This window comes from Balaenoptera physalus (genome assembly GCF_965194825.1).
Source record: "Balaenoptera physalus genome assembly, chromosome: 1".
NCBI classification, from domain to species: Eukaryota; Metazoa; Chordata; class Mammalia; order Artiodactyla; family Balaenopteridae; genus Balaenoptera; species Balaenoptera physalus.
Genome location: NC_138882.1, coordinates 154,353,457 through 154,381,429, shown reverse-complemented (window position 1 = coordinate 154,381,429; position 27,973 = coordinate 154,353,457). Strand labels below are relative to the sequence as shown.

The window sequence follows — 27,973 nt, the reverse complement described above, 5'->3', positions numbered from 1 at the left end:
CCAACACAGCCAAAAATAAATAAATAAATAAATTTATTTTTAAAAATAAATAAATAAAATCAAGCTGCTGACGGGTTTATATTTGATGCAGAGACTGAATGCATTCCTGCAAGCTGGGGGAGAGCATATCACAAGGAGTGTGACCTCCTTGCCCACTCCTGACAGAATGGACTTTCGACTTCCTTTGGGGGATGTCTCACTGCTGATGACTTGTGTTCAACGTCCCAGAATAGTTGCAGTTTGCAACAGTGGACTAATAAACAGCTTGACTCTACTTCTTTCACCTTTCTCTGGGAGCACACACCTTAGAAAGACAGTCTGATTATTAAATACAACTGTTCTCAAAAAGGGATTGATCTTTTCTAGGCTGCTCACTGGATAAATGAACAGGACAAAAGGGTGGGAGGTTATATAAAGTTGTTTTGAAAATTTTTCATAATTAAGGATTTTGTACTAACCAATTCCTAAACATGATGTGCCTTTCTGGTTAAGCTGTATAAAAATGATTTTCTATAAAAATCTTTGGCCCTGTTGCATATACAGTCCTTCCTGAGGAAAGGTCTGGATGAAAGTAGGGGATAATTATAAAAAAAAAAAAAAAAAGTAAAATTATGACTGCTGAGACACAACGATTTTGTAACAAAGAAGAAAAAGCAAAACAAATCAAAACCCTGGCACCTGGTGGGGGCGGGGGGTGCAAGGGAGGAAGAAAGTGTTAAAATCTTTGCTTTTCAAAACTGTTCCTGGAAACGTTCCCCTCTTTCTGAAGGAAAACTCCCCATGCTGCCTTTCCAAGCTGCTTCAAGTGCTTTGAATTCAAACTGACTGCTGAGTCTACAATCACACATGACAGTGGTGACTATGAGACAGCAGGAGGTGGCCTCAGCTCCTTAACTTCCAAGCAGAACGCCTCCAGATGCCGTCTACATTCATGAGGTGAATGAACTGGTGTCACGGATAAGCAAAACTGAGACGGCCTTAGGCAGTCCCTCTGAAACCAAGGGCTGAACTAAATTGCTGACTGAGAACCCAAAGGTGGGAGGTATCACAGTGGCCCTGACTAATGTATGTCCTGCTTGGCGTGCTCTAACACTTGTAAACTTTGTTTCCAGGGGTACCACGAATGCCCTCTGTAATTGTACTTCTGGTGTGTACCCTGATATCATGACACTGCCTCAGTATTGGAAGGCGGTCAGGTCAGCTTCACCTTGGCTAGAATTGTGCTGTACCTGAACCCGATGCCTTGGGCAAAGTGAGAAAAAGGATTAATACAGAAACTCAAAGAGGAAGCCATCTGGCTTTCTAAGACAGACTTTAATGGTTAACGGAATTTGTTTTAACTGGCTGAGTCCAGGATCCCTAAAAAGCATAAATAACTGAGATCAATACTACAGGTTTTTCTCTCTCTGTGTGTAGCTTCCTACTGATCGTAATTTTTCTGTAAAGATGCCTCGGTCAAGAGCAAAAGGCATGATCTCTGCAGAAAAGAGTTAACATATAGCAGGCCTGACTGCTATTCTTTGAAAGGCTTGCTTACAAGATCAGCCTTTGGCTGGTGTCTGGGAACTTGGCTTTTAGGAGGGTTCCCACTATTCCTAGAACCGATAAGAGTAGCTCACTAACCTTAAATCGTTTGTGCAAACAATATAGTTATGCTGAACACCTGCTTTCCTTCTCGGATTCTGGAATTTGGTATGTACCAGGCAGAGGGTACTTATATAATCAGCCCCCAACTAAGCCCCTGGGCATTAAGTCCCTAAAAAGCTTCCTTGCTTGACAACATTTCACATGTGTTGTCCCAAACCACTGCTGGGGGAATTAAGCTCATCCTGTGTGACTCCACGAGGAGAGGACCCTTGGAAGCTTTGCCTGGTTTTCCCTAGACTTGGCCCTGTGTGCCTTTTCTCTTTGCTGATTTTGCTTTGTATTCTTTTGCTGTAATAAATCACAGCTGTGAATATGACTATGCTCAGTCCTGTGAGTCCTCCTAGAATATCACGGAACCTGGAGGTGGGTCTTGGGGACCCCCCGACACATTATATGAACAAGTTTCCCATTTAGGATAAACAGCATAGGCTCTGGAGGTTTAAATCACAATTACGTCAGTTACTATGTACGTGACCCTGGAAATGGTACTTACTGTCTCTTAGCCTCAGTTATCTTATTTGTAAAATGGGGCTACTATCTATGCTTTAGGGTTTGTATAAAGATTGAGAGAATATTTTCTAAAGTGTCTGGCACAGAGGGGCACGTTAATAATTATTATTATCCTTGTCTCACTGAAAGCTGGAAAAGGCTGTGAGAAGCAAAGAGATCACCAAATCAGGCATAAAAATTTCAAAGAAAACTTTCACATCAGCAATCCACTCACTTTCGGAAGGCTTAGACCCAACTCGTCTTGAAACTAAGCAAAAAATTGTAGCAACACATTTTACTGAAAACCTCTGTGGTGTTTAGTCACATTTCCATCCAATCCCAACTAAGAGGATTCTGCTTTATGGAAACAGTGATGTGGAAGGAGGAGGAGAGAATACACTTCCTCACAGGGAAGTCTGACTGAAAGTGAGATGGTGTGGTTTCACCCTACACACAGTGCCCTGCCCAGGGGCATGAGCATGGTGAGCTGTGTTATTCCTTCCCAGCACAAGGTCTACACGTCTTAAAGCCTCACATATCCTGAGTACCTACTACGTGTCATATCCTCGCTCTCAAATCACCTCACTTAATTCTTACAACCACCCCATAGGTGGCTATTATTATCTGCCTTTTTACAGGTGAAGGAACCATTTTATAGAGACTATGTGACGCATCCAAGGACCACCTGATAACTCGTTCTTTATACTATAGCATCATGCTCTCTCCCCCATCGTGACTGCCAATGCTCAGAACACATTTTTCCTGCACTAAAGGAACTACAATAAATAGTGGACTTTCTTCCAAGGAAGGGTGTTTTATAATCCAAGTGACAAAGTGCAGATCACCTCACATTAAGAATGAGGAATGTGTCTAAAAACTTATTTTTTAAAGGCAAGAGACAGGTCAAAAGCAGTGACTTCCTGGAGCTGGATCAAAGAAACTCAGCATTACCAAATCAAGTGGCATGGCCCTCTGCCATTTACCAAGTGTTTTCATTATCACTTTTGATCTTATCATCATAATATATCTGTGAGGATGCTTGATATTATCCTCACTTGAAAGATGAAGTAATTGTAATATAGAAAATAGAAATCATTTACTCAGTGTAACTCAGAAAATGGATAGAAGTGCCAGCATTAGAATGAAGATTCATCTGACTCCAAGTATAGGGAGGGCAGGAAAAGCTATGGAACCATTTATCACAATACTTAGTCCAGGCGTTAGAGTTTACATACAACCATCTCCCTAATCTTCCCCTGCTTGGCTGCATTTTTATCAGTCTTATTTTAAGTACTGCAACCTCCCCTGACTATTCTGGCTTCAGTCTTTTTCCATGTCAATGCATCTTTCCAAACTGCCAGTGAGACAGAACAGAAAAAGAATCAGCACCTTCATATTTAATTTCCAGCTCTGCCACTTCCTGGCTAGGTGACCTTGGTCAAAACACTTAGAGTTTCACTTTCTGTATCTGTAAAATGGAGATAATATTTGCTTGGTATAATAGATTCTTGACCTGGGTTTTCAATCTGGTTTTTTGTGCCTTTAATTTTTTCAATTATGGAGTAAGGATAATACCAATCTCATAGGATTGTTGTAAGGATTCAAGTAAATGATACCTGTCTAGTGCATAGCATAGCTGCCCAACACACAGTGGGAACTCACACAGTGGTAGGCAGCATTATTATTACTTCACAGGTTGTTTGTCTGCTTCATTCATTCATTCAACAGATATTTACTGATCATCAAGTTCCAGGTACAGTTCTAGGTGCCAGCTATATAGCAGTGAATAAGTAAAGTTCCCACCTTCAAAAAGCTTTTATTCTAGTAGGGTGTAGATAATAAGCAAGTAAAAATCTATTATTACCTATGTCAGATGGTGATCAGTTCAGTGGAGGAAAATAAAGCAGGGTAAGAGGCATAAGGATTGCCAGTCTGGCAGGGTAGGGAAGGTGGCAATAGAGAAGAGGGAAGGAGGACTGTTTTTTTATATAGGTTGGTTAGAAAAGGCCTCAGTGGAAAGGCAATATTTGAGCAGAGACCTAAAGGAAGTAATGGCATGAGCAATATGGATATCTAGAGGAAGATAGTACAAGTACAAGGAGCCAAAGTGGGAAAACATTTCATAAACAACAAGGATGCCAGGGTGACTGAAAAAGATTGAGCAGGGTCAGAGAAATGCCAGGGAGTCACATCAGGGAGGGCCTTTCAAAAACTCAGAACTAGGTGGGGAGCCATTACAGGGTTTTGAGAAGAGAAATGACACGATCTGCTTTATATTAAAAAAAACACAAAACTATTGTTTTGTTTTGTTTTTTTAGAAAAAAAGACTGAAAGGGGGAGGGTGTGCAGGTGGAGGGAGGACACCATTACAATAATCTAGACAAGAAACCGTAGTGGCTTGGACTAGGGTTTAGTTGTGCAGGCAGTGAGAAGTAGATTCTGGATATACATTTTGAAGGTAAAACCAACAGAATTTGCTTATGAGCTGGATAGAGAAAGAGAGAAAGAGGAGTCAAGGATAAATCCAAGGTTTCTGGCCTGAACAACAAGAACGAAGCTGTCATTTAACGAGGTGAGGATGACTACGAGAGGAGCAGATTTGGGGGAGGGTAGAAATCAGGAGTTCAGTTTTGACTATGTTTAATTTGAGATGCCAATCAGACATAAAATGGAGATGTTGAGTAGGCAGTTGTATGTATAAATGTCTGGAGTTCAGGAGAAAGCTTGGGCTGGAGATATACACTTCAGAGCTGCAACTGTATGTATGGTAATTGAAGCCACAAGATGAATGAGATCCCCTAGATATTGAGGGTAGAAAGAGATCAGAGAATTGACATTTACTGAGCACCTACTATGTGCCAGGCAATGTGAATCTGTACATTATGGAGTAGTGTAGGGCTAAATGTTCTTATGTTGAAGATAACCATGATGACCATGTCATTCCCTTCCTCAACAAACTACATGGAATAAAGCCAAGCTCCCTTTCCTGGTATTCTAGGTTTTATACAATCCTCATTCAGCCTTTTCTCAGAACTTTATGATACAAACTCCATATTTCAATCAATCTGGTCTATGCCCCATTGTCTAGCCATGCCTTGAACTTTCCAACATTAGATTCTTTCTTCAAGCTGGCCCAAGGGCTGGAGAATGTTCTCCCCCATCAGCCCACCAGCAATCCTATCATCTCAAAATTTTGTTCATCTGCTACCTCCTTTACAAAGCTTTTCTTGGTCACCCAGGCCAGCTCTGACTTCTTTTGCCCTTTTGGTCTGACTACTCTTAGGACCCACTGCATGAACTGCACTATGAGGATTATTTATATGAGAGGCCAGAGTATTCTCAAAGGAAGGACTGTGCCTCATTCCTTAGTACTTAGCACAGTGCCTGGATAAACAGAGTATGAAATACAACCAAGTGTATACTTTACCTACATCTGGCTGTGACTTAGGAATAAAAATTACAAAGACAGTATAAAGAAATCAGAGATAATGCAATCTTTCCAAATGTATAGAACTGAGCTTCATTTACACATTGAAAGTATTTTTCTAGATGATAAACTACCTCACTAATTTATTCTTTACCTGGCTCAGGAGCGTGATGGCATAGGGATTAAGAGCACAGACTCCAGAGTCACACACACACAGGTTTGTATCTGGTTCTGATATATACTAGGACATTGGGCAAGTTTTGTGCCTGATTTTCCCCCTCAGTGCGTACAGTATGAATACTGACCTTTAGAATAGTTTTTAGGATTAAATGAGATAATGCATACAGGACATAGTAAGCCCTCAATAAATACTATTAAAATTTTTTTTTTATCCTGCACACTTGGCTATTGGAGAATCATCATGATCATCATTACTCTTCGTATTTGGACAGTATCTCACAGTTTACAAAGCGCTCACATACACTGCCTTATTTGAGCCATGCTATGGTCCTGGGAGAAGCAGAATTTATTGCTTCTGTTTTATAGAGAAGAAAACTGGGATACAGAGAGAGGGTGCACCTTGTTGAAGGTTGCACAGCTAATAATCATGTGATTCCCAGTCCAAAGTTCCTTCCTCTATACCATTGTTTTCTCTCTATTCCCCTCTCCTCAATCATTCCAACGATAAAGTAGAGGCCCCAAAAAGCTAGGAATTTTCAGATTGATTCTGCATGTAAGGCATTATTAAGGCACAGGATGCTTCTCATTACTTAAAAAAATTGAAACTTACAATTTAGAATATAATAGATTTCTTTAAAAAAATGAATAACCTGAAGAAATATAAACCACCCTTGCTAGAAACAATATTTTTTTCCTTTAATTAGACTGCTATTACCCCAGATTAGAGTTTCATATATAGACTTATTTAAGAAGCAGCTATATTATTCTTTTAAATTCCTTGCTATTTCGTTTCTTTTGTAAATATTATGTAAACAGTTTACCAAATGACTTCAACCTATAAACTCAAGTGTCCTGTGGTCAAAATACTCCAGGACCATTTTTCCTCACAAAGTTACTTTTGGAAATAAAGCAATTGAGAAGCCTGGGCTGCAGTCCTGAGTGGTCATTAACTGAATGTGTGCTCTCAATCAAGTCATTTCACCTCAGGCCCGCATATCTGTTGAATGGCACGACTACCACCTATCTTGCTACTTCCCAAAGCTGACAAGAAGAGGAGTGCGATAACTGTGAATGTATCTGCATCTTAGTAAGATCTCTTGGTTTCTTTCAGTCAAGAAGTTTATTGTGGCTAAATGGTGGGATGCATGTGGTAGAAAGGTAATGGAGGGAGTGAGAAGAACTGAGGGGTTGGGGATGGGGGAGGAGATGGTATGAGATTATGAAGGCTTTTGTATGCTTTGGTAAGTAGTTTACAGTTTTTTCCTGTAGGGCATTAGAACCACTAGAGGCTTTTAAGCAGGAGAGAGATGAGATATCATCAAACCTATGTTTCAGAAAAATAACTTGAGAGACAGTAGGAAGGACTGACAGGAGGTGGGGTAGGCAAGGTTGGAGTCAGCGAGATGAATTAGGATGCTGTAAGGTTTAATCTGGGCCATGAAGACTTGGGCAGTGGTGTGGGGGCAAGGAGAAGAAAAAAACAGATTTGAGAGAAGTTTAGAGTCAGAATTAATATTGTGACCAACTAGATACTAATTGCATTCCATTCCACAATCATAGTTCTTATTCTCTGAATCTCGATTATTTAGGGATACTGGAAAATCTCAAATAATTAGATATGGTGATATAGAATATCTGTGGGGAATGGAACAAGCTCAGCAGTAGTAACTTTAACATGTATTTCATTGATTACATGCTTCATCTTGCTTTATCTTGAAATCAAAGCTTTTAAGGTATAGGTAGTTCAATGGCATTAAAGTTTTTCCTTCTGGTTCTTTTTTTTTTAAAATCAAACTCAGTCTAACATAAATTGGAAATCAGTTCCACTGCAATATTAGAGACATTAACATATGAAAGTCACTGAAGTACAGAATATTTTAAAATATTGGTGCTTGGAGATGCAATTTATTGCATTTACTAGGTGGTCTCTAATGTTGATTTTTTAAGTTCTATTGTTCTTTGGCTCTAATTTTAAAGTGGAACTCTATAATCTATTAACAGAGTTTTAAAAGGAGCCAATGATCTTAAACAGTAATGGCCATAAGAAAACTTGGGTTTCAGGGTCAGCTCTGCTATTATAATTGACCATGTGACTTAAGGAAAGTGTATAATTTTACCATGCTTTGATTCTACCATCTGTAAAGTGACAGTTGGCTTTGATATCTCTGAGATTCTTTTCAAATATGAGATATTATGATTCCAAAGATACATTCTTTTGTCTGGTTTAGAGCATTTGGATATTTTAAATGGAAATATCCATCATTGCTCTTGTGGAAGAATTCACCGCTATCATGCTTTCTTTAGCTGTAAGCCTGTCCCACCTCTTCTGCCTCTCTCCACTTAGGACAATTATAGCAGATACTGTTTATTACATGGCAGGGACATAGTAGTTTACATTCACTTATTTAACTTTTATCACAACTCTCTGAGCTAGATATTATTCTCTTTTAAAGGTGAAGAAATAAAAGTTCAGCAGGGCCAAGTAAGTTGCCCAATGTCGTAAAACAAGTATGTGATGAGGTGAGATTCAGATACAGGTCTAAGTACCACTGAAACTTTTACTTTTAACTAAGCTATTCCGTTTCCATTCACCCAACAGCTCTCTGTGAAAGGCTCAGGTCAAATTCATTTCCTTTATAATGTCTTATCACTGCAGGCTGAAATTACCTATCCTTCCAACTGTCGGTATGATCTGTAATGCAATTTGCTTTACATGTGTGTTTTTACTAGAATGTGAACCCTTCAAAGTCAGTAACAATTCCTTTTATTTCTGTATCATCAGTGTCTGGTATGGATGTGGGCCAAGCGGTTGCTCAGCAAATGTTTTACTCTATGAAAGAATGAATACAAGCATGACATGCAGATTAACTTATTTCTATTTCCTTATGGTGGCAAATAGAATATCCTTGTATTACCAATGAAGTCAAATTTTTTCCAGCAGTAGCTTCTGGATACAGACTGTAAGTTCGACAAGGGTAATAACTATGTCATTGTTTTTCAACACTGTGTTCCCAGTGCTGAGCTTAGTGCTTAGCTTGGTGCTTAGTGTAGCAAAGGTGGATGGGTGACTGAGGAAGGAATCTGTGTACCCTAAATTTGTAAGGCTTTCCTCCCAGTTCATTCAAAGAAACCTTTACTGAAGGTGTACTTTGTAAAAAACCCTGCTAGGAGTTTGTTTATACTCACTCTCCTGTTCCTCTTTGTTCTAGAATATAAAATTTCTGATAATGTATTTCTGCATGCATGTTTGTCTGTTTTGGGGGTTCACAGCTATAGATCTGGAGGAAGAGATGTTCTTGGGGCAAGAATGGGGGCTGTGTGATTATGTAAGTGACAAGGCACACAGGCCACCAGTCCTGAAGCTCACTGCCATCACCATCCATGTTTCCCAGTAGGCTGCACTCCTTTGATAAATAGAAAGACCTCACGTTCCAGTTGCAGGTGCAGCTTCTCTGAGTGAGGTGGATATGAGTACGGAAAAGAAGGAAAAGAGAGGAGGCAGGAAGGAGAAGAGTTGTGGGATTAAACAAACAAAGAAAAAAAAGGAGGGAAGAGTGGAAAGAAGGGGGAGAGGGTTAAAAGGGTGAAACAGAATTGGAAAGAAGATGGAGCGGTGGGAAAGAAAGGAGGAAAGAAAAGGGAAGAGGAAGGCTGGGAGATATTGACAACTTCACACTGAGTGGCGCCAGACAGCTGCAGGTCCAGAGGGCAATTTGGGGCTGGAGGGGCCCCTTACTCTGACTCCAAGAAAGGGTGAGTAGTAGGGGGGGTCAGCTTTTAGACTCAATTACCTCACTGCCAGGGCAATGCCCAAGTAAGGCAAATGGGCCAATGATGTTCACATGGCTCTAATATACCCACCAGGTAGGGCTTAATGACGGCAGCTCTGAAATGAATACTACTTCCTCTCTTAGTAACTGTTATTAGCAAAATGGAAAACAACATAACAAAACTAACAAATAACACAGTGTTCTCAGTATCTTGACAATCAGCTTCTCCCAGGAAGGCCTGTGTCTGCTGCTATTTTGGTTGTCCCACAGCGCTCAGTTCAGTGGTATACCCAGCAGACATTTAGTAAATAGTTGGACAGTTGGGAAATCTTAACATGAAGTATTGTTTTGATTTGGGGGTGGGGACGCAGAAGAAAGTTTAACAGGTCCTTTGGTGAGAAACTAGTCTCTGCTTTGTGGAAAAAAGGCTAAAGACACGGTAAGACTCCTAGAGTTAAGTCTTATGTTATTTGTTATTAAAAAGGCAAGGTCTTAAGATGTGCTTTTTAACAGTCTTTAGTTTGGCTGTAATTTAAGATGACTTTTACAAATTAGATCCCTAATCCTTGCAGACACAGATGGCTGTCACAGAATAGCCTTGCAAAAACACTAGTCATTAGACTTGAAAGAGCATTCAGAGAAGGATGAAGGGCCATTAACTCTCATCCCACCCCTAGGTGTAGGAGGTCTAATGAGTCCTGGGTGGGCTCTCTGGGTTTAGGTCTGGGTCTGGAATCTGGGTGGGCCTATGGCACCGGTTCTCATTTGGAACAGCCTCTCTAGTTCACTCTGGAATCAGGGATTTAGGATCAGACGTGAGGTCTTTAACATTTGACAACAGTAACTTGAATACTTATGTGTGAGGCACCATGCTGGGAACTTCCGGGGAGATAGACATGAACATGATATGGACAGTCTCTGTAAATGATTACAGAACAATAGGACAAGTCCTATGAGAGAGGAATGTATAAACTGCAATGGGTACATAGGTGAGGAGCTTGGGAGATGGGGAGGGCTTCCCAAAGGAGATGACATTTGACTGGGCATTAAAAGACAAGCTCAGGAGATTGGTTCAAGATGGTGGTGTAGAAGGACATGCACTCACTCCTTCTTGCGAGAGCAGTGGAATCACAACTAACTGCTGAACAATCATCAACAGGAAGACACTGGAACTCACCAAAAAAGTTACCCCACATCCAAAGACAAAGGAGAAGCCCCAATGAGATGGTAGGAGGGGTGCAATCACAATAAAATCAAATCCCATAACCGCTGTGTGGCTGACTCACAAACTGGAGAACACTTATACCACAGAAGTCCACCCACTGGTGTGAAGGTTCTGAGCCCCACGTCAGGCTTCCCAACCTGGGGGTCTGGCAACGGGAGGAGGAATTCCCAGAGAATCAGACTTTGAAGGCTAGTGGGATTTGACTGCATAACTTCGACAGGACTGGGGGAAACAGAGACTCCACTCTTGGAGGGCACACACAAAGTAGTGTGTGCACCAGGACCCAGAGGAAGGAGTAGTGACTCCACAGGAGACTGAACCAGACCTACCTGTTAGTGTTGGAGGGTCCCCTGCAGAGGCGGGGGTTGCCTGTGGTTCACTGCGGGGACAAGGACACTGGCAGCAGAAGTTCTGGGAAGTACTCCTTGGCGTGAGCCCTCCTGGAGTCCACCATTAGCCCCACCGAAGAGCTGGTAGGCTCCAGTGCTGGGTCGCCTCAGGCCAAACAACCAACAGGGAGGGAACTCAGCCCCACCCATCAGCAGAGAAGCAGATTAAAGTTTTACTGAGCTCTGCCCAACAGAGCAACACCCAGCTCTACCCACCACCAGTCCCTTCCATCAGGAAGCTTGCACAAGCCTCTTAGATAGCCTCATCCACCAGAGGGTAGACAGCAGAAGCAAGAAGAACTACAATCCTCCAGCTTATGGAATGAAAACCAAATTCACAGAAAGATAGACAACATGAAAAGGCAGAGGACTATGTACCAAATGAAGAAACAAGATAAAACCCCAGAAAAGCAACTAAATGAAGTTGAGATAGGCAATCTTCCAGAAAAAGAATTCAGAATGATAGTGAGGATGATCCAGAACCTCAGAAAAAGAATGGAGGCAAAGATAGAGAAGATGCAAGAAATGTTTAACAAAGACCTAGAAGAATTAAAGAAAAAACACCTAGAAGAATTAAAGAACAAACAAACAGAGATGAACAATACAATAACTGAAATGAAAAATACACTAGAAGGAATCAATAGTAGAATAACTGAGGCATAAGAACGGATAAGTGACCTGAAGACAGAATGGTGGAATTCACTGCCATGGAACAGAATAAAGAAAAAAGAATGAAAAGAAATGAAGACAGCCTACGAGACTTCTAGGACAACATTAAACACACCAACATTTGCATCACAGGGGTCCAAGAAGGAGAAGAGAGAGAGAAAGGACCCGAGAAAATATGTGAAGAGATTATAGTCAAAAACTTCCCTAACATGGGAAAGGAAATAGCCACCCAAGACCAGGAAGCACAGAGAATCCCAGGCAGGATAAACTCAAGGAGAAACATGCTGAGACACACAGTAATCAAACTGACAAAAATTAAAGACAGAAAAATCATTAAAAGCAACAAGGGAAAAATGACAAATAACATACAAGGGAAATCCCATAAAGTTAACAGCTGATTTCTCAGCAGAAACTCTACAAGCCAGAAGGGAGAGGCATGATATATTTAAAATGATGAAAGGAAAGAACCTACAACCAAGGTTACTCTACCCAGCAAGGATCTCATTTAGATTTGACGGAGAAATCAAAAACTTTACAGACAAGCAAAAGCTAAGAGAATTCAGCACCACCAAACCAGCTCTACAACAAATGCTAAAGGAACTTCTTTAAGTGGGAAACACAAGAGAAGAAAAGGACCTACAAAAACAAACCCAAAACAATTAAGAAAATGGTAATAGGAACATACATATCTATAATTACCTTAAATGTGAATGGATTAAATGCTCCAACCAAAAGACACAGGCTCGCTGAATGGATACAAAAACAAGACCCGTATATATGCTGTCTACAAGAGACCCACTTCAGACCTAAGGGCACATACAGACTGAAAGTGAGGGGATGGAAAAAGATATTCCATATAAATGGAAGTCGAAAGAAAGCTGGAGTAGCAATACTCATATCAGATAAAATAGACTTTAAAATAAAGAATGTGGGCTTCCCTGGTGGCGCAGTGGTTGAGAGTCTGCCTGCCAATGCAGGGGACACGGGTTCGAGCCCTGGTCTGGGAAGATCCCACATGCCGCGGAGCAACTGGGCCCGTGAGCCACAATTACTGAGCCTGCGCGTCTGGAGCCTGTGCTCCGCAACAAGAGAGGCCGCGATAGTGAGAGGCCTGCGCACCGCGATGAAGAGTGGTCCCCGCTTGCCACAATTAGAGAAAGCCCTCGCAGAGAAACGAAGACCCAGCACAGCCATAAATAAATAAATAAAAATAAATAATAAAAAAAAAAAATAAAAAAAAATAAAATAAAGAATGTTACAAGAGACAAGGAAGGACACTACATAATGATCAAGGGATCAACCCAAGAAGAAGATATAACAATTATAAATATATATGCACCCAACATATAAGCACCTCAATACATAAGGCAAATGTTAACAGCTCTAAAAGAGGAAATTGACAGTAACACAACAATAGTTGGGGACTTAAACACCTCACTTACACCAATGGACAGATCATCCAGACAGAAAATTAACAAGGAAACACAAGCTTTGAATGACAAAACAGACCAGATAGATTTAATTGATATTTATAGGACATTCCATCCGAAAACAGATTACACTTTCTTCTCAAGTGCACACAGAACATTCTCCAGGATAGATCACATCTTGGGTCACAAATCAAGCCTTGCTAAATTTAAGAAAATTGAAATCACATCAAGTAGCTTTTTCGACCACAATGCTATGAGATTAGAAATAAATTACAGGGAAAAAAATGTAAAATACACAAACACATGGAGGCTAAACAATACGTTACTAAATAACCAAGAGATTACTGAAGAAATCAAAGAGGAAATCAAAAAATACCTAGAGACAAATGACAATGAAAATACGACGATCCAAAACCTATGGGATGCAGCAAAAGCAGTTCTAAGAGGGAAGTTTATAGAGATACAATCCTACCTCAAGAAACAAGAAAAACCTCAAATAAACAATTTAACCTTACACCTAAAGGAACTACAGAAAGAAGAACAAACAAAACCCAAAGTTGGTAGAAGGAAAGAAATCATAAATATCAGAGCAGAAACAAATGAAATAGAAACAAAGAAAACAATACCAAAGATCAATCAAACTAAAAGCTGGTTCCTTGAGAAGACAAACAAAACTGAAAAACCTTTAGCCAGACTCATCAGGAAAAAGAGGGAGAGGACTCAAATCAATAAAATTAGAAATGAAAAAGGAGAAGTTACAACGGACACCACAGAAATACAAAGCATCATAAGAGACTACTACAAGCAACTCTATGCCAATAAAATGGACAACCTGGAAGAAATGGACAAATTCTTAGAGAGGTATATAACCTTCCAAGACTGAACCAGGAAGAAATAGAACATGTAAACTGACCAATCACAAGTAATGAAATTGAAACTGTGATTAAAAATCTTCCCACAAACGAAAGTCCAGGACCAGATGGCTTCACAGGTGAATTCTACCACACATTTAGAGAAGAGCTAACACCCATCTTTCTCAAACTCTTCCAAAAAAATTGCAGAGGAAGGAACACTCCCAAACTCATTCTATTAGGCCACTATCACCCTGATACCAAAACCAGACAAAGATACAACAAAAAAAGAAAATTACAGACCAGTATCACTGATGAATATAGATGCAAAAATCCTCAACAAAATACTAGCAAACAGAATCCAACAACACATTAAAAGGATCATACACTATGATCAAGTGGGATTCATCCCAGGGATGCAAGGATTCTTTAATATACGCAAATCAATCAATGTGATACACCATATTAACAAATTGAAGAATAAAAACCATAAGATCATCTGAATAGATGCAGAAAAAGCTTCTGACAAAATTCAACACCATTTATGATAAAAACTCTCCAGAAAGTGGGCACAGAAGGAAACTACCTCAACATAATAAAGGCCTTATACAACAAACCCACAGGAAACATCATTCTCAAGGGTGAAAATCTGGAAGCATTTCCTCGAAGATCAGGAACAAGACCAGGATATCCACTCTTGCCACTATTATTCAACATAGTCTTGGAAGTCCTAGCCACAGCAATCAGAAGAAAAAGAAATAAAAGGAATACAAATTGGAAAAGAAGAAGTAAAACTGTTTGCACATGACATGATACTATACATAGATAATCCTAAAGATGCCACCAGAAAACTACTAGAGCTAATCAATAAATTTGGTAAAGTTGCAGGATACAAAATTAATGCACAGAAATCTCTTGCATTCCTATACACTAACAATGAAAAATTAGAAAGAGAAATTAAGGAAACAATCCCATTTACCATTGCAAGAAAAAGAATAAAATACCTAGGAATAAACCTACCTAAGGAGGTAAAATAACTCTACTCAGAAAAGTATAAGACACTGATGAAAGAAATCAAAGATGACATAAACAGATGGAGAGATATACCATGTTCTTGGATTGGAAGAGTCAATACTGTGAAAATGACTATACTACCCAAAGCAATCTACAGATTCAATGCAATCCCTATCAAATTATGAATGGCATTTTTTACAGAAATGATTTTTTATGAACAAAAAAATCTTAAAATTTGTATGGAGACACAAAAGACCCTGAATAGCCAAAGCAAACTTGAGGGAAAACAATGGAGCTGGAGGAATCAGACTCCCTGATTTCAGACTGTATTACAAAGCTACAGTCATCGAGACAATATGGTACTGGCACGAAAACAGAAATATAGATCAATGGAACAGGATAGAAAGCCCAGAGATAAACCCACGCACCTATGGTCAACTAATCTATGACAAAGGAGGCAAGGATATACAATGGAGAAAAGACAGTCTCTTCAATAAGTAGTGCTGGGAAAAGTGGACAGCTACATGTAAAGCAATGAAATTAGAATACTCCCTAACACCATACACAAAAATAAACTCAAAATGGATTAAAGACCTAAATGTAAGACTGGACACTATAAAACTCTTAGAGGGGGGTTTCTCTGGTGGTGCAGTGGTTAAGAATCCGCCTGCCAATGCAGGAGTCACGGGTTCGAGCCCTGGTACGGGAAGATCCCACATGCCGTGGAGCAACTAAGCCCCTGCGGCACAACTACTGAAGCCCGCGTGCCTAGAGCCAGTGCTCCCAACAAGAGAAGCCACCACAATGAGAAGCCTGCACACCACAACGAAGAGTAGCCCCTGCTCGCCGCAACCAGAGAAAAGCCCGCGTGCAGCAACGAAGACCCAAAGCAGCCAAAAATAAAATAAGAAAAAAAACCAACAACAAAATACTCTTAGAGGAAAACATAGGAAGAACACACTTTGACATAATTCACAGCAAGATATTTTTTGACCCACCTCTTAGAGTAATGAAAATAAAAACAAAAATAAACAAATGGGACCTAATGAAACTTAAAAGCTTCTGCACAGCAAAGGAAACCATAAACAAGATGAAAAGACAACCCTCAGAAAGGGCAAAAATATTTGCAAACGAAGCAACCAACAAGGGATTAATCTCCAAAATATACAAACAGCTCATGAAGCTCAATATCAAAAAAACAAACAGCACAATAAAAAAAATGGGCAGAAGACCTAAACAGACATTTCTCCAAAGAAGACATACAGATGGCCAAGAGGCACATGAAAAGATGCTCAACATCACTAATTATTAGAGAAATGCAGATCAAAACTACAATGAAGTATCACCTCACACCGGTCAGAATGGCCATCATCAAAAAATCTACAGACAGGCTTCCCTGGTGGCGCAGTGGTTGAGAATCTGCCTGCTAATGCGGGGGACACGGGTTCGAGCCCCGGGCTGGGAAGATCCCACATGCCGCGGAGCAACTAGGCCCGTGAGCCACAACTACTGAGCCTGCGCGTCTGGAGCCTGTGCTCCGCAACAAGAGAGGCCACGATAGTGAGAGGCCCGTGCACCGCGATGAAGAGTGGCCCCCGCTTGCCACAACTAGAGAAAGCCCTCGCACAGAAACGAAGACCCAACACAGCCAAAAATAAATTAAAAAAAAAAAATCTACAGACAATAAATGCTGGAGAGGGTGGGGAGAAAGGGAACCCTCTTGCACTGTTGGTAGGAATGTAAATTGATACAGCCTCTAGGGAGAACAGTATGGAGGGTCCTTAAAAAACTAAAAACAGAAGTACCATATGACCTAGCAATCCCACTACTGGGCATATACCCTGAGAAAACCATAATTCAAAAAGACACATGCACCCCAATGTTCACTGCAGCACTATTTACAATAGCCAGGACATGGAAGCAACCTAAGTGTTCATTGACAGAGGAATGGATAAAGAAGATGTGGTACATATATACAATGGAATACTACTCAGACATAAAAAGGAACGAAATTGAGTTATTTGTAGTGAGATGGATGGACCTAGAGTCTGTCATACAGAGTAAAGTAAGTCAGAAAGAGAAAAACAAGTATCGTATATTAACGCATGCATGTGGAATCTAGAAAAACGGCACTGATGAACCTATTTGCAGGGCAGGAATAAAGACACAGATGTAGGGAACGGACGCTGGACACAGGGCGGGCAGGGGGGATGAACTGGGAGATTGGGATTGACATATGTGAACTGCCCTGTGTAAAACAGGTAGCTAGTGGGAACCTGCTATACAGCACAGGGAGCCTGCTCGGTGCTCTGTGGTGACCTAGATGGATGGGGTGGGGATGGGGGTGGGAGGGAGGGAATACGTGTATACATGTAGCCCATTCACTTCATTGTACAACAGAAACTAACACAACATTGTAAAGCAACTATATACCCCAAATAAAAAAAAATAAAATGTATCTTAGAGATAAGCTAGTCTAAGCCCCTTTTCATATAAAGTAGGAACATATAAAGTAGGAACTCCGGGAACGACTCCTTCTCCCTATTTATCCATTATTATAAAAAAAGTGATAATTCAGTAGTGCTTCGTTATCTCCAAAAATAGAAAAATCACTGTCTCACAACACAAAATATTCTTTTCTTAGAAAGTGGCCTTCTTACATTGGGCCAAATTTGCCTCCCAATAACTTTCAACTTACTGGTCCCACTTTATCATTGAAGCTGCACAATATCAGATCCCTCTTTTTCACGGCAGGCTTTCAAGTAGCTGAAGACAACAATCACATCTCCCATGGCTGTGCCTTCTCTAGAGGAAAATATTTCCCCAAATGATATGATTTCCACTTCCCTTCCCTTCCTACCAGCCCTGTCCTAGATAAGCTCCTGTTGCTTTTTTTTTTGGCCACGCCATGCGGCATGCGGGATCTTAGTTCCCCAGCCAGGGATCGACCCTGTGCACCCTGAATTGGGAGCGTGGAGTCTTAACCACTGGACTGCCAGGGAACTCCCAAGCTCCTGTTTCTTCAGGCGACAGCACAGAGTTTCAGCATGGAGTCTAAGGACTACTCAGGGGTAGTTTACCTTCGTAAACAGTTGACTACGACTTGTTATTCTCTTGTTAGGATTATACCTCTAAAAATGCAGCTGGCTTTTTGTTGGGAGTCACAACAGATTATTAATGTATATTCAGCTTAATTCAACCACCATAACCTCTACTAAAGCATGATTCTTTCATCCCAAACTTGAGCAATTGGTTTTCTAAGCCTATGCAGGCATCTCTTTCTATGTCTATATATTTCTGTAAAATTTTTCTAGGTTCATTTTTGCCTATTATTTCACTATTTTAAGGCTTTCTTGAATCTTATTTTTCATAATCCATAAACCTGATAACGTCTTCATTTAAGTTGCCAATAAGTGTGATGAGTAATAAAGAATTAAATATAGAGCCTCTTGTTTCCCTCCAGGAAGAGGGCAGTCTCTTAGTCAACAGTTTCTGGACACATCCATTTAATCAGCAATGAATCTACCTGTCGATTTATATCTCTCTATTTTTCCCCAGAATACTATGAGAGACTATCAAAAGCCTTGCTGAAATACAGATACACAGTGAATATACGTCACCCTCCCTGACTTCCCAGGCTAGTAAGAACTGTCAAATCACAAAATACTCTTGGTTTAGCATGACTTGTTCACGAACCTATAATCATTGACCCTGATCTGACTGTTAAGCTGTTAAGCACATAATTCTCAGATCTACCCTAAGGTATACAAAGATGAAACCTTGGGAAAGCCTGTATGAGTGCTGGAATAGGGGAAACAACTAGGAAGGAAAACCTAGTACCTAATTTCTTACCTAGGCTACTACGCACATGTCTGCTGGCCTGGGAAGCCATACCTTCTCCAAAGGCTGAGGAGAGAAAGGTGTGCAGAACAAAGAAGGACTCCCGAGTGTGTGGTCTTGTGGTAAGTTGTGCCATGGCACTTTTCTTGGACTACTTTGTCCAGCCCTAATGATGGGCTATCTCCCATCTGGACACACTTCCTGAGATAGGCATGGGAACTTACATCTCTCCTAGGAAAGGTACTCAGTAACTTGAATTCATCCCATGGAAATCCTTTGGAAGCTACAAAATCAAAGACGATCTGGAGCTTATTGCTGGCCAGGAAACGCCGCTCAAGGAACTCGCCACTGGGTGTCCGGATCCGCAGTTTGCTCACAGGCTCAGCATTTTCTTCCTTTGGCTCTGGAGGCAGGGCCTGCTCTAAGGAGAGTCTGATGGCCTAAAGAGGGCAAAAATCAGGTGTTAAACTGTTGATGGATGGAACTGTGGGGGGGTGGGGGAGGGAGAGACAAGAAAAAACCTGCTGCTTTCTAGAAACTCATCAAAAAGCTATTGCCCATTTATTAACTAAGCCTAATGCTTGGACAACAGAATTATGTGTTTTTCATTTTCTTAATATTAGCCCAATAAGCAATTAATTAAAATAAATCCCACCTTGATGACACATTAAATTGATAGGTAACTACACAGAAAAGAAAGGTAATTTATTTTTTACTGAAGGGCTCAGGTATTTGTGATTCCTTTCTAGGGTATGAATTAAGGCTGTTAGAAGCATTTGCAAAAGACGCGTGTGCACGCGAACACACACACACACAGATGGGGGTGGAGAGAGAAAGAGAGAGGGAGAGAGAGATGGGGGGTGGGGAAAAGAGAGAGAGGGAGAGAGAGCGCGAGCGTGCAAAAGAGAGAGAGAACATACATTTCCCAAGTAGAAATGACTGAAGATTTTGTAGAATTCTGGATAATATATTAATAACAAAATGGAGGAACGACTCTGTTTGGGGTGATGAAAATGTTTGAAAATAATGGTCGTAGTTGCAAGACTGTGAATGTAATTCACGCCACTTAACTGTACTTAAGAATGGTTAAAAAGGCAAATTTTTGTTATATATATTTTGATACAATAAAAAAATGGAATGGAAAGAAATTAAAATATCAGGCTTATTGGGGGCAGGAGACTATGGTCCTAGTTCCAGCTTTGCCACTAAACTGCTGTGAGATTTGGCCAAGTCCACATTTCTGGACCTAGATGTTGCACAGACTCAAACAGGTGGGGTAAACTGTTGGGAGATCTCATGGCTAGAGTTGGGCTCTAGTTCTCAAATCTAGTATTACGCTGTTTCACATTCAAGATATTCCAGTGGAAGGAGTTTAAAGATCTCTGATGTCCCTGCCTGTGGCAGAAATTCACTAAAACCGTTTTGTTCCTAGAACTGTGGCAGGTTCCTTAGAGAAGTAAGCCTGGTATTAGCACGCTCAGCTTCACAGTTATATTGTGTTCCTGGTTACTTTCACATTTCTATGTTCCCAATTTTCATCAATAGGAAAAACAAAAGTTTCCCCCAATTAACATGAGTGGGAGAAATTGGGATATATGTTCTCTAAAATCTCAACACAATTTTCAAAGTTGGTGTCACTCCCTTTGGAGAAAAAACAACAACAACAAAAACCCTATTACACAACTCTTAGGTAAAAGGGGAAATATAATGAAAACTACAGAATATCTAGAAAACAATGACTGTTGAAATTTCATATTCATATTGGAATCTCTGGGATTCATTTAAAGCAGTGCTCAGAGGAAATTCATAGCCCTAAAATTCTTATATCATTCAAAACGAAAAATAAAAATAAGTTAACTGGGTCTTCCCTGGTGGCGCAGTGGTTAAGAATCCGCCTGCCAATGAAGGGGACACGGGTTTGAGCCCTGGTCCGGGAAGATCCCACATGCCGCGAAGCAACTAAGCCCCTGCACCACAACTACTGAGCCTGAGCTCTAAAGCCTGAGCCACAACTACTGAGCCCGTGTGCCATAACGACTGAAGCCCATGCACCTAGAGCTTGTGTTCCACAAGAGAAGCCACAGCAGTGAGAAGCCTGTGCGCAGCAATGAAGACCCAGCGCAACCAAAAATAAATAAATAAATAAATTAAAAATAAAAGTTAATTAAGAATTAGACTTAAAAAACTAGCAGAACAAAAAATACCAATAAAACAAATGGAAAGCAAGCTGAGAAGAAAATAATAAAACTAAAAGCATAAAGTAATGCATTAGAAAAAAAAAAGAAAAACATAACCAGCTAACCAATAAATAGGCTGCTTCTCTGGAGAAAAATCAATAAACTTACAAACAAATAAAAAGAAACACAAAAATGGTAACTTACAGGGGGTGGGGGAAACAGGGTGGAAGAAGTGACAGCGTTTTCTGAATATGCTTTTTTATGTTTTTTACTTCTGATTCATGTAAATGTATTACCTGTTAGGACTTCCCTGGTGGCGCAGTGGTTAAGAATCCGCTTGCCAATGCAGGGGACATGGGTTCGAGCCCTGGTCCAGGAAGATCCCACATGCTGCAGAGCAACTAAGCCCGTGCGCCACAACTACTGAGCCTGCGCTCTAGAGCCCACATGCCACAACTACTGAAGCCTGCATGCCTAGAGACTGCGCTCCACAACAAGAGAAGCCACCGCAGTGAGAAGCCCGCGCACCGCAACTAGAGAAAGCCCGCGCACAGCAACGAAGACCCAACACAGCCAAAAATAACTAAATAAAATATATTACCTGTTAAAATATATTTAAAACAACCAATAGCAGAACAAAGTTTGCTCAGACTCCATTATGTATGAGAAATTACTTTCTGTGTTATTCAGGATAATCTGGTTGGTTCTAGAGTACTGAAGTATTTTCAAAAGAGCATTAAAAATTTCTGCAGTGTACAGAGAAAGCTAGTCTCTTCTATGATACCGAGGTCATTTTCCTTCTGGAGGCACTGGATAATATCACCTACTTCATAGAGGATTATAAACATGGGAATTACATACACAATATATGTAAAGTTCCCAGTGTGGTATCTGAGACATAACAGGCTTTGGTTAATGGTTGCTTGGGGTTACACTGGCTAAATAGTCTTACACTCTCATTTTTTATATGGGGAAATTGATACCCAGAAATGGAGACAAAAAATATAGTTAAAAAAATCAGAAGAACAGAAAGTTAAACCAGTTACTTTTATCTTTCTTTTGGATATTATGAGTGCAAGTTTATCTAATATTAGTGTTCTGAGTCAGCAATGAGTTTCAGCTAAATATTTTCAAATATTAAACTATTTTAGTAACACTGTCATACATTAATAACCCAATGAAGAGATGAACCTGTGTATATCAAAATTAAGTTCCAATTATGTCTATTATAGTGTTCACTATACTGTATTACTTATTTGTTTAATGTCTGGCTTTCCCACTAGCCTGCAAGCTCTGTAAGGATGTGGAAATATGTCTTAGTTTTAATTCCAAGTATAGGGCATAGTACAAAATAGATGCTCAATGTATATATTTGATAAGAAGAGGAGTAAACTAACATGTTAACTGAAATACTGCATGTAAAAGTGCTTAGTATGGTGATAAGCACATAGTAAGTGATCAGTAAATGCTAAAAGAATCTGAATATCACGGCTTCTATTTCTAGGAAACAAGAACTGAACATCCTGAGTTTCCTTTCTCTGAGGTTGACTCCCTCCAACATCAACCGTTCAGATTAACTTTCCACATTACGTGTCCTGTAAGGGCTAGCTAACCAAGAATTGTTTGTAGGATAAACTACCTCTATGGATTAGTTACATACATTTTCTAAACTATTAATGGAATCATTTGACTATTTCTCTCTAACACTGGTGGTTCTTTAAAACCGTCTCTTTGAGATTAAACATTTTTCCTGATTATAAAAGTAATATATATTTATCGCAAAAACCAGATTAAATAAGAAAACATTACAACTAATTTCTAGATTCACCACCAAGAGATAGCCACTGCCATCATTTGAGTGTTACACTCATTAATTTTTCTAACCATTTTTAAGTGAACAATTCAGTGGGATTAAGTACATTCACAATGTGTGTTACCATCACCACTATCTATTTCTAAAACTCTTCACCACCTCAGACTCTCTCCATTAATTTTCATGCATATTTTCATATAAATATATATTTTAAACTTTAAAAAAATTCTTCTGAATCAGCGATATACACAGCTTCATCTTTTGTCCAAAGTCATGTATTTTGTCGTTTTAAAGTTTTTATTGAAATATCCATGTAAAAGTGCACATCTTAAGTGTACAACTTGATACATTTTCAGTAAGTGAACATACCTGTATAACTAGCACCCTGATCAAGCCTCTCAGGGCCCTTTTGCCCCCTTCTTGAGAATTACCTTGCTCAAAGTTAATCACTACCCTGACTTCTAACACTGCAGTTTAAAAAACTTTAATCTTTACATTAAATCTAATATATGGTTAGGAAACAGGCTTTGGGTATGACAGCCAGAGGTTCAAATCCTGGCCATTAGGCATATGACAGTCTTTATGAACTTCAGGTTCCTTATTTAACAGGGCCGATAATATCTTCCTTTGTATAAAATGCAGTCATGTATATAAAACACTTAGCAAGTGCTGACACATGGTCAGCACTACAATCAGTGAGAAGTGCCCAGCATTGAACTTCATGCTGTAACACTGTACTCAACAGATGACAGTCATTGTTGGTGTTGTTATCATTATCATTATTCCCTTTGCACCTACTTTAAATCAGAACTTAAGGTGATATTTCCTGGTTTCTCCTCCTGTTCTTCCTTTAATCCACCTATCTGCTTGCTTTCTATTTTGACATTTCCCTGCACAGTATAATAACAGATGCTACATTATTGTCTGAAATCAACCAATTGTACTATAGACAAATAAACAACAGTAGCTCATTACCCCATTCATTGTGCAGACAATGTCTGCTGCTCAGTGCACCCAGTCTCCAGGGCTTTTCCCCAGAAGGAAAACAGACCTTAGACATACCTCACCAATGATACAATGTGGAAAACAATGAAGAGATATTAGGTAAGTCAGCAACCTTGGGATCTGAATACCCAAGTTTTACTGGTAAAAAAGAACGAAAATACATCAGTAGCTCAGTTTCAACTGGCTAAAACAAAGGCCTCATGTAAGTAATACTGTGGTAAAACAATGACATAAATAACACCTACTCTTGAATAGCAGTCATAGTAAACACCATTGTTAAACTTCAATTTGGTTAGCTCAACAAATAGTTTTTTATTTGCATTATTTTAGGTCTGTAACAAAACAAGAAAACCTAGTATAAGTTGGAAATATGAACTGATCTTGGGCTTTTTTGTTTCACTAAAGCCAAATGAATAGTCAAGGCATTCACATCTGAGGGGTGAGAAATAAAGACTTTCGAAGTGAAATTAGGCAGTGAAGATAGATACCCAATTATATTTTTTAAACAGGAAGGATAAGATATACTTACACCAATCTTTTACAATAAGAATCAAAGACTGGCTTAATTTACATCCACACACGCATACATAAATACATGCACACGCATACTATCTTCTAGGCAGTTATGAGTACCCACCAAATAACAGTTTATAGCTGGCTGAAGCAGAGTGTGAAATAGGCTAAAGCCAACATTCATTAATTCCATGAATTCTTACTGAGCACCTCCTATGTGTCAGGCATTGTTCTAGATGATGGGAAAATAACAGTGAACAAAATAGATAAAATATTCTGCTTACGTGAGGCCTATATTTTAGTAGGGTGGGAGAAAAATGACAAATATACACACAGGAAAACACATAGTTTGTCACATAGTGATGAGCAGTATGGAGAAAAGTGGAGGGAGTATTGGTAGAGGGAGGGAGGGGTACAACTTTAAATACTGTAAACCTCAATACAAATACCGTAGGCCTCAGTGAGTAAGAGGCCTAAAGGAGAGAAGGAGTCACATTTACATCTGAGAGAAGTATTATAGGCAGAAGTCACAGTAAATGCTAAGCCCTGGTGTCTGGCTTGACGGAAGAATAGCAAGGCAGCCAATGTGGCTGGAACAGAATGATCGGGGGAAAGGGGTAGGAGTTGAAGTCAGAGAGGAAGCAAAGGAGAGGAGTGATTAGATCATATATGCCTTGAGTAGTCCACTTAATGGTTTTTTTCCCGTTTTAAAATTTAGGCATAATTTATATACAGTAAAACTCATCCTTTTAAATGTATAATTCTGTGATTTTGATAAATGCGTACATTTGTCTAACCATCATCACCAACCAAGACAAAGAACAGTTCTATCACCCACCCCCAAATTCCCCTATCCCCAGGCAACCTCTGTTTTCTGTCCCTGGTTTTGCCTTTTCCAGAATGTTATATAAATTTAATTATAAATGTCATATAAATGGCTTCCTTCATTTAGTGTAATGCATTTGAGACTCATCCATGTTGTTGAATATATATATATCAGTAGTTCACCCCTATTTATTGCTGATTGGTATTCCATTTTATACATATACTACAGTTTGATTACTCATCCTCCAGTTGAGGGACATTTGAGTTGTTTCCAGTGTGGGGTAACTACAAATAAAGCCACTATGAACATTTGAGTACAGACTTCCGTGTGAAGATACATTTCACTGTTACTTTCATTTCACTTGTATAAGAACCTCGGTGGACTGCTGGGTCATATGGTATGTGTATGTTTAATTTTCTAAGAAAGTTCCAAAGTGAATGTGCTATCATTAATGATTTCCACCATTAATATATGAGAGTTCCAGTTGCTCTTCATCTTGGTCAGTACTTGGTATTGTCCATTTTTCTTTTAAAAAGCTACTCTAATTGGTGTGTATCTATTGTGGTTTTAATTTGCATTTCCCTAATGACTAATAATGTTGAACATCTTTTCATGTGCTTACTTGCCCCTGTGTATATCTTCTTTGGTGAAGTGTCTGTTCAAATATTTCACCCATTTTTAAACTAGGGTTGTTTTTTTATTATAGAGTTTTGAGAGTTCATTATATATTCTGGACATTAGATAGGTGATTTTCTCTCAGTCTGTGGTTTGTCTTTTCAATTTCTTAACAGTGTCTTTTGAACAGTAGAAGTTCTTAATTTTGATGAAGTCTAATTTAGATATTTGTTATTTTATGACTTGTGCTTTCGGTGTCAGAACTAAGAAATCTTTGCTTAACTAAAAACCATGAAGATTTTCTCCTATGTTTTCTTCTAGAACTTTAATAGTTTTAGATTTCACATTTAAGTTTATGACCCATTTTGAGTTAATTTTTGCACGTGATGCAAGATATGGATTGGAAGTGTTTTCACTGTTTTGTTTTCAATTTTGTTTTGCATACGGATATCCATTAGTTTGCAGCATCATTTGTTGAAAAGGCCATCCTTTCTCCATTGAATTGTCTTTGCACTTTTGTCAAAAATCAATTGACCATATATGTGTGGGTCTATTTCTGGACTCTGTTCTGTTTCATTGATATATAGGACAGTCCTTTTGGCAATTCCCATACTGTCTTGATAATATTGTCTTGAACTCTAGTAGTGTAAATACTCCAACTTTGCTCCTTTTATTTTCAAAATTGTTTTTTGGCTATTCCAGTTCTATTGCCTTTTCACATAAATTTTAGAATCAGTTTGTCAAGTTCTAAAAAAAAGAAAAAAAAAATCCTGCAAAGATTTTGATTTTCCTTCCAAGGAATCACTGTAAAGATTTTAGCTTTTATTTTATTCTTTTAAAAATATTTATTTATTTATTATTTTTGGCTGCCTTGGGGTCTTAGTTGTGGCATGCGAGATCCTTCGTTGCAGCGTGTGGGCTCTTCAAATGTATAGACAGTATTTAAAGTCATGATAATAAATGAGATGATCAAAGGAGTATAATGGATCTTATATGGGAACAGTTGGTCTGACCCAATCCTGCAGCCATTCTTTGCTCCTGGCAACCAAGCATCCATCTAGAGGGCAAGAATAGCTTACTAAAAATACAGCCTCACTGCTGGATTAAGTAAATCAAGGCAAATTATCATATTTTGTGAACTAAAATTCAGATATATGATTTTTGGGCTGCTTCTGGATATGAAGAACAGGCTGTAGGTAGTGATTTGGGTACTATGAAACTGAAATTTCTAGTCTATTTTAATGGTTCATGAGGCTAGCAGCAGAATACTCCAAGTTGGAACTACCTAAGAAACTGTGGATATATGCTCTCTATAATTATAATAAGGTGTATTTATATATTGGCACCTACCTTATTAAGCTGTTGCAGAGATTCAATAAGATAATGTCTGTAAAGTGCTCAGCACAGAGTTTAGGACCTATTAATTGCTCAATAGATAGTGACATGCTGATAGCAAAGATGATTATCATTATGGCCCAACATAGTGGTGTTATCGACGTGATAAGAAGCAACTTACATAAGATGAAAACACAGATTATAAAAAGCAGTTTTAGTTTAATAACCTATACATGGTACTGCCTTTATTCTTCCTGTGTGGGCTAATAGGTAGAAAGAATACTGGATAGGAGCTCTGGTTCTGCTTTTACCAGACAAATGTTAGGTAAGGATTTAAAAATAGGCTTTTTAATCCTGCTATGATCTTACTTTCTTCATCTGTAAGATGGTAATGATACTATCTCCCTTACCCATTTGTAGTATGGTTATGAAGATTAAATCAGAGACCTGAAGAGAAGTGCCAATGTTTCTAATTCCATGCTCTTCTGTTCTCTCATTTAATGGTCTTTAATATCACTCAGGATTTTCTACTTGAAGAGGCATCAAGATGTGAAAGGAACCAACTCTGGATAGATAGGCAAAAATGTAACTTTTAAGTTTTCTGTTTGAGGAAACCAGCAGCAAAAGGGAATAGCTTTGTGCCCATTCTCTCCTACCCATGATTCTTCAAAGCTTGGCCCTTTAGCCTTAGCTCTAATTATTAAGACTGTGTTCTAAATTTGTCCATTTACTGTTCCGAGGAAGCCCTGTGCCTTTCT

General features: G+C 39.3%; 1 protein-coding gene across 3 annotated transcripts in view; it reads right to left on the bottom strand.

The window, feature by feature from the left end:
* FAF1 (Fas associated factor 1) overlaps positions 1-27,973 on the bottom strand; it is a 485,610-nt gene that overhangs the window by 30,033 nt on the left and 427,604 nt on the right. For all 3 annotated transcript variants that reach the window (XM_082429645.1, XM_082429644.1, XM_082429646.1), the window contains one exon: positions 19,156-19,371. In XM_082429645.1, coding sequence (XP_082285771.1) covers positions 19,156-19,371 — 216 coding nt within the window. The remainder of the gene's footprint in view (positions 1-19,155; positions 19,372-27,973) is intronic.